At 50.9% G+C, this 7504-nt stretch overlaps 1 protein-coding gene and 1 pseudogene across 4 annotated transcripts in view; both read left to right on the forward strand.

Annotated features, from left to right (window-relative positions):
* ZNF362 (zinc finger protein 362) overlaps positions 1-2389 on the forward strand; it is a 41972-nt gene extending 39583 nt beyond the window's left edge. For all 3 annotated transcript variants that reach the window (XM_050746473.1, XM_050746562.1, XM_050746543.1), the window contains one exon: positions 586-2389. In XM_050746473.1, the coding sequence (XP_050602430.1) occupies positions 586-702 (117 nt within the window). In that variant the 3' untranslated portion in view covers positions 703-2389. The remainder of the gene's footprint in view (positions 1-585) is intronic.
* Positions 1162-2389, forward strand: LOC126930024 (uncharacterized; annotated as a pseudogene). Its single transcript, XR_007717439.1, has one exon. The product of XR_007717439.1 is annotated as an uncharacterized LOC126930024 (transcript).
* Positions 2390-7504: the final 5115 nt, after the last annotated feature.

Genomic DNA, 7504 nt, shown 5'->3' on the forward strand with positions numbered 1-7504 from the left:
AAAAGAAAAGGAAGGAAAGGAAATGTAGAGACTAGGGCAGGAGTGGACCTTCAACCCTTACTCCATGCTAAGGGCTTGATCTCTGTCACCAGAGCAACCTGTTGAGGTTGTTCCTCCCGCATGCCTGCTTACAGAGGAGGAAACAGGCTCAGAGAGACACGATGACTTGTCCAAGTTCTCACCACTAAGAAACAGCAGAGCTAGGCTCATGCCCAGTCCTGCTGCCTGACTGTCACTGGGATCACCAGCCAGATGCAGGCACTGTGCTCCACTGGGCCAACAGGGCTGAGGTTCAGCCAGTATACCCAGCTACGGCCCGGTGGCAAGGGGCTGGGGACCTGGCCCTGGGGAGCCACAGGTGGGCACTGCTGAGGGGCGAACTCTCCAGCCAGCACTCACCCTTGGCAGCAGTGCAGTGTCTCTAGAACCAATGGCCGATGCCCGACTGACCCTGCGAAGCCGTGGCTGTCCTCCACCCTCTGGACCGCCTACCAAGAGCCCTCCAGTGGCTGCTGGTGGGAACTGCAGCCTCTTCTCCCTCCCTTGCTGGTGGTTCCCTGTTCTGAATCTCACCCCTGCCCACAGGAGACCTACCTGATGAAGCACATGTCCAAACACACGGTGGTGGAGCACCTGGTGAGCCATCACTCACCCCAGAGGACGGAGTCCCCCGGCATCCCGGTGCGAATCTCTCTCATCTGAGCCCACTGGAGGCGCCGCCCCACCCGGCCCACTGGCAGACACAGACCCAGGCAGCACCAGGCCCCAACTCCCTCCAGGGGCCCTCCAGGAACCACCAGGCTCTCTCACCACCTTCCCAACCTTCCAGAAAGCTTGGTCCGCAGAAGCCCTGCCTGGTCCAGTCCAGGGGCGGCCAGGCCAACTGCAAGATTCTGGACTGTTTTGGTGGCATCCAAAGACGATCTCAGAGCACTTTGAACCTCTCTGTTGAGTTTTCTTTTTGTTCCCCACCCTTCACTTGCTTCACTGTTTTTTTTTTTTTTTTTTTTTTTTTTTTTTTTCGTTTTTTTAAGTTTGTTTTGGAAATAACAGAAAAGATATTTATTGGCCAGGAAGTTGGTGCTGCTAAGACCGAGAAATTTAAAGAATCGGACAGATGGACGCAGAGAACCAGAGGGCAGTGTGGGACCTTCTCTTGCCATGGCCTCAGGTCTTGAGGGAAGGCTCAGGCCTGGGTTTCTGGACTGCAAAGGGGACCCCCAGGTGGGAGGGGCAGGAAGCAGCCGGAGTGAGCCCTTCGCCCCTGAGTGCTTGGCTCGCACCTCGAGCTGTGCCCCGGGCATCACTGAGCAGAGGGGTGCGGCAGCTTCAGGAGGCAGAAATGAGAGGGGCGGGAGATCCACAGGACCAAAGGGTGCAGTGATGGGCTGGGTGGCGGGCCCAGGGAAACGGGGTGGGGATGGGCTGGGTAAGACCTGGCCCTCCCCTGCTGCCCTGAAGACCACCCCAGTCTACCTCGGTGCTGGCCAGGAAACCTTTCGGCTACCTCTCCCACCATGCCAGACTGTGGGCAGGGGGATGGGGAGGGAGTGGGCCTGGGGCTGGGACCTCCCTCCAGAATTTCCTCCAGATGGGGGCAGTGCCCAGGGAGGGGTTATTTGTCTTCCCTGCCATGGAGTGGGAATCCCCAGCCGAGGCCCTAGGCCCCTCAGCAGGGAAGGGATCCTCGGGGAGGCAGGTCCCAGGAGCAGACCCTGCCCCCAGCCCCCACAGACACACCCCAATCTGAAAGCCATGCGTGTCCGTGTATATAGGAACCATGTACAGAGCCCGGAGAAGCCCCCTACGTCCCCCCGGGAAAAAAAAAGAAAACTAGACAGAAACTCATCTATATATTCTGTATCTGGAGTTCCGTTTTGAATATTAACTGTGTTATTTTTATACACTTTTTAAGCCTTAACTCGCCATTGATTTACCAGTTTAACGTTTCCTGGGGTTTCTTTTCCCATGGGGTTCTCTGCCCCCACCCCCAGCCCTTTGTTTGACTTGCGTCGTCTGATACTCAGTATTGTAGCTTTTTGTCCGCATGTTACTCCCTGTAAATACGCTGTTATACATACTGTTAACACCCCTTTGCTTTTTCTATGGGACCTCCAGGCCACCATATTTAGAACTAGTTACCTTATTAAAAAAGAAAAAACAGTCTGTTGGCTTCTCAGTCTGCATCTTGGAGGCAGGGAGGTGAGGGCAGGTGCCCCTCAGACACTTCAGGAAGGTAGTTTGCATTCTATTTAAAAAAGGGGGTGGGGAGCAAATGAAAATCAAATGTAGGGGGAAAACACTAAAGGGGGCAAGAAACAAAGGAATTACAAACCGTCTGCTCTTTGTATTTCTCTGTTGTGAAGAATAAACTGTACCTGCACCCGGGTGGCAGTGGTGTTTGGCGTGCTCTGTGCGAGGGCAGGGCTGGGGGGCACCTTTCCATTGCTCCTCTCCCCTCCCCCGCCCCCCAGACTTGGAGAAGGAAGGAAGTGGCCTCCCTGTGGGCTGGCCTCACTCCAGGTGCTGAACTGAGTGCTTTATGTTGATTGCCTCACAACTCCCTAAGAAGTGGGCAGCAAACCAAGAGAGGCTCTTTGCTAAGGATCATGCTGCAGTATAGTGGCAGTGATATAAATTGACCCAGCATTACCTAGTTCTGGAGCCTTTTTGGATGTACTAGGTCTACCAGTAAGTCTCACTTCCACTGCTCCCTGAGGGGCACCCCACCCATCTATGGGGGTCCATCATGAGTGCCTGATTTGTGGAAGTGATTCTAGGGATTAGAGGGGGAGTCCAAGACGTCCTTGTCATATATATATTTTTTTCCCATGTGGGTCAATGTTTTGACTGCCTAGGAAGGAAATTTAGTAATTAATTCCCCAAAAGTTTATCAAGTCTGGCCCTGTGGAAGCACTGTGAGGGAGAGAGAAGTGACTACCATGGAGGTCATCATCGGGAACTAATTTCCCTGAGTCCTCACAGTCCTCATGTGTCCAGACTTGGCTGCAAAATGATAGAAAGTCCAATCCAAACAAGGATGTATTGGTTTATGTAACAGGACAGTGGTCAGGCCACCTTCAGGGCTCAAAGGATGTGTCTCCAGCTCTCCACTCTGTTCTGAGTCAGCTTCAGCCTGAGGCTCCTGCGGGGTCAGCAGTTCTAGTCTTACAGTCCCCAGAGTTCCAGCAATCAAGCCTCTGTCTCTGACAAAAGCCTCAGTGTCTTCATCCATTTTATGCTGCTATAACAGGATATCACGAACTCGGTAATTTATAATGAAAAGAAATTTCATTCTGTTCATGATAAATTCCAGTCTCATAGTTCTGGAGGTTGGGAAGTCCAGGAGCATGGTGCCAGCATCTGGTGAGGGCCTTCATGCCATGTCATCTCATGCCAGAAGGCAGAAGAGCAAGAGAGGGTGAGGCCAGGCTTGGTGGCTCATGCTTGTAATCTCAGCACTTTGGGAAGTCAAAGCAGGAGGATCACTTGAGTCCAGGAGTTTGAGGCCAGCCTGGGCAACATAGGGAGACCTTGTCTCTACAAAAAAACCAAAACCAAACAAACAAAAAAACAAAGCCAGGTATGGTGCTGCATGCGCCTGTAGTCCCAGCTACTTCAGAGGCTGAGGTGAGAGGATTGCTTGAGCCTGGGAGGTCAGGGCTGCGGGGAGCCGTGATTGCACCATTTGCACTCCAGACTGGGAGACAGAACAAGATCCATCTCAAAAAGAGGTTGAGAGTGAGAAAAATGGAACTCGAAGCCTCATATCCTTTTATAATCAGCATTAATCCATTCATGAGGGTGGAGCCCTCATGACCCAACACCTCCCACTAGGCTCCAGTTCCCAGCACTGTTGCACTGGGGGTTGTTTCCAACACGTGTTTTTTTGGGGGGCCACATTCAAACCATAGCGCCCAGCAAGTCTAATTGGGTCTTCCTGGTTCTAACTGGATCATGTTGTGTGCTTGTTTTGCTTGGGTCTAGGGCCCATGCTCTCAGCCTGGAGTACAGGGTGAAGCCCTCACGTGCTTCACTTTCTGAAGCACAAGAGGTTCCACTAAGAGGAAACCAGAGTGTGTTACTAGCAGAAGAGGAAATGAATGTGTTGTAGCCAAGAACCAGCATATTTTCAGTAATGTCAGGGGCCTCATCTCTTTCTCTGAAATTGACCTCCCATAGCCTGCTTTGCCATGAAAGGATGGGCTCTGGCAGCCATATTTGTGTCACATGACCCCATTGTAGCCACAGCCGATTGGCCAGGGTGGACACCTGACTCAGAGACTTGATACATAGGTGCAGCCAGTGGTGCATAATAGCTGTCCTGATTCATGTGAGAAAATTGTGCACACCTCTTCCAAGCTCTGCATTCAGTGAGTATGGGTAGCTTGAAATCAGCCACGGTGGGATTTACACCATGGATATTGGCAAACACTACAAATCAGGGCTTTCTTTTTCCCCAGTCAACTGCTAGACATATACCAGCACACCACTGGATGGAGCTGACCCTCCTGTGAGATTCTCTATTCCATGAATTAGGAACAAGTTAGGAGATGGTGGGTACCTTAACTGGAAAACCCTATAGACTGCGGTTTGGGGTGACTGTGTTGAGCTGGATACAAGCAGAAGAACAAAGCCAGCAGAGAAAGAGCAGAAATGGACCAAGGAGACCAAGAGCTAGTGGTAACCTCTGTTCCTGTCAGTCTTCATCCTCTGGCTATGTTTAATTTCCTGTTTGTTCTCACTTCAGTGAATTTAAGTTGCTAGTGGTATGACATTGCGTTAGTTACTAAATCTGTGCCTGATTTCCTCATATGTAAAATGAGGTAAACAGTAGTAACCAACTTACAGTGTGGATGTGAGTATTAAATGAATCAATACCTGTCTAATGTTTAGAACTGGCACATTGTAAGACCCAATATATGTCCATATCGTTATTGCTGTTATTTGCCTTCGCCCTAAGTGATCTATGATCCTTATGATCAATGATCCCTGACTAAGAGAGCTGAAGATGTTTGGGAATTCCTAGGGGTGGCATTTGAGCTTGCATGGCAAGGTGGGGTGGCTGGGACAGGTGGAGATTTTGCATGTAACAGTGATGCTCAGGGGACTGAGTCTGATTTTCACCTGCTCACGTGGGGAGTGTGTGAGTGCCACCGTCCCTGGGGGAGTCTCAGGATAGGTGCTGAGGACAGTGTTGATGGTAATGGAGACAGCTGCAGAAGGAGCTTTAGCCCTCTTGTTATTCCTGCTTCAGATCCAAGTCCCTCCGTGCCCACCCCCGCAACCCCTCCTTAGGTCTCTGGGTGCACTAGGAGGGGAGCCATTCCCAAGTGTTGCCTGCCCTGCAGCTTCCCGGAACCCCTCCCTCCTCAAGAAGATCTCCAACAGCGCAAGGCTGCCTCCAGCCCGCGCCTTGGAAGCTCCTGAGCACTCCATTTGTTTCCCCTTTAAAACAGAAATGACTGGCTGGGTGCAGTGGCTCATGCCTGGAATCCCAGCACTTCGGGAGGCCAAGGCAAGTGGATCCCTTGAGCCCAGGAGTTTGAGACCAGCCTGGGCAACATGGTGAAACCCTGCTTCTACAAAAAACAAACAAAAAGCCTGGTGTGGTGGTGCATGCCTGTAGTCCCAGCTACTTGGGAGGCTGAGGTGGGAGGATCACCGGAGCCCAGGGATGTTGAGGCTGCAGTGAGCCATGATCACATCCACTGCACTCCAGCCTGGGCAACAGAGTGAGATGCTGTCTCAAAAACAAACAAAAAACAGGAAATGACTGTTCTTTGGCAAATCCTTAGCACTCTCTGAACATGCTGGAGAAGGGGGAGGCAGGGAGAGGAAGGCAAGTTACGTTTTCTAGAGCACCACCACAACCCCTGCAGGGAGGGAGACGGCATCCACATTTCACGCATGAGAAGACTGAGGCCGGCAAAGGTAAGGAACTTGTCTACCCACACACAGTTAGAAGAAGAGCCAGTTCACATCATCTCTTACTGGCTCATGCTCAGGTATTGAATGGCCCAGCAATTGTCAGGGTCTGCAGCAATCGTTAGGGTCTGCATGTGTGGCCCTGAGTGAATGTTGCAGGGTAAGGTGAAGGACACACATCTTCCCCAGCTCACAGTCAGAAAATAGCCTTTTTTTTTGAGATGGAGTCTCGCACTGTTGTCCGGGCTGGATGGAGTGCAGTGGCATGATCTTGGCTCACTGCAACTTCCGCCTCCTGGGTTCAAGTGATTTTCATGCCTCAGCCTCCCGAGTAGCTGGGATTACAGGTGCCCACCGCCACACCTGGCTAATTTTTGTATTTTTAGTAGAGACAGGGTTTCATCATGCTGGCCAGGCTGGTCTTGAACTCCTGACCTCGTGATCCACCCGCCTTGGCCTCCCAAAGTGCTGTGATTACAGGTGTGAGCCACTGCGCCCGGCCAAATTGCCTGTTCTGACACACCTGGCCCATTCTCATCTCTAATCCTGAGTCCAGAAGGCCTTCTGGGTTTTGCTAATCTAGTTTATATCAGAGACATTTTGAACTGCTTTTGAGAGGACAGATCTCTCTTACCCTCAATGGCTGGGCCTGGTAAATAGCAAGAATTGCTGCCCTATCTGGGAGTGGAGGCTATTAAAATGATAATACTACATAAAAGATTCAGGAGAGCCAGGGTGAACTCCCAGTCTCCCAGGGCCCCAGTTTTCCCAAATGTCAGACAAAATCTCAGGGACTTCAGCAGCTACCTTCCCTATCTCCTTGGCTCTGTGACCACCTTCCTGGGAGGGTCTGACGCCTTCACACTCCTATTCAGAGCCTGTGTTTCCCCACTGGGGATCAGAAGTCTAGACAGCTGCCGTGGATGTGGAAACTTCCCTCTCAGATACTATGGCTGAATGTCGCCCTGTTATAGCCCCGAGGCCAGAAAATGTCATTTTGGACTTCGACTGTCTAGGAGAAAAGGCCACAATAACAATTTGGGAATGTCAACTAAAGAATAAAAGCAAGTTTTTAAATAATTAAAATTAGTGTTATTTAGAAGTCTTATTGAGGACCGTCGATCAAGGCCTAAGGCTCAGGAGGAGCTCTTTAGAGAGGTTCTATCAGACGCTTTGAATGTAGTATTTTATTTATTTTATGGTGACAAAGTCTTGCTCTGTTGCTGAGGCTGGAGTGCAGTGGTGCGATCTTGGCTCACTGCAACCTTCGCCTCCTGGGTTCGAGCGATTCTCGTGCCTCAGCCTCCCGAGTAGCTGGGATTACAGGTGTGCGCCACCAACCCTGCTAATTTTTGTATTTTTAGTAGAGATGGGGTTTCATCATGTTGGCCACGCTGGTCTCAGACTCCTGACCTCAAGTGATCTGTGTGTGTCAGCCTCCCAAAGTGCTGGGATTACAGGCATAAGCCACTATGCCCAGCCTGAATGTGGTATTTTAGTTTAGATATAGGTGGTGAAGCTTTAGTATGCGTAAAATTGTATCTAAGTTTGTGTGTAAGAGTGTATCTGGTTATAG

The sequence above is a fragment of the Macaca thibetana genome, chromosome 1 (assembly GCF_024542745.1).
Source record: "Macaca thibetana thibetana isolate TM-01 chromosome 1, ASM2454274v1, whole genome shotgun sequence".
Classification (NCBI taxonomy): domain Eukaryota; kingdom Metazoa; phylum Chordata; class Mammalia; order Primates; family Cercopithecidae; genus Macaca; species Macaca thibetana.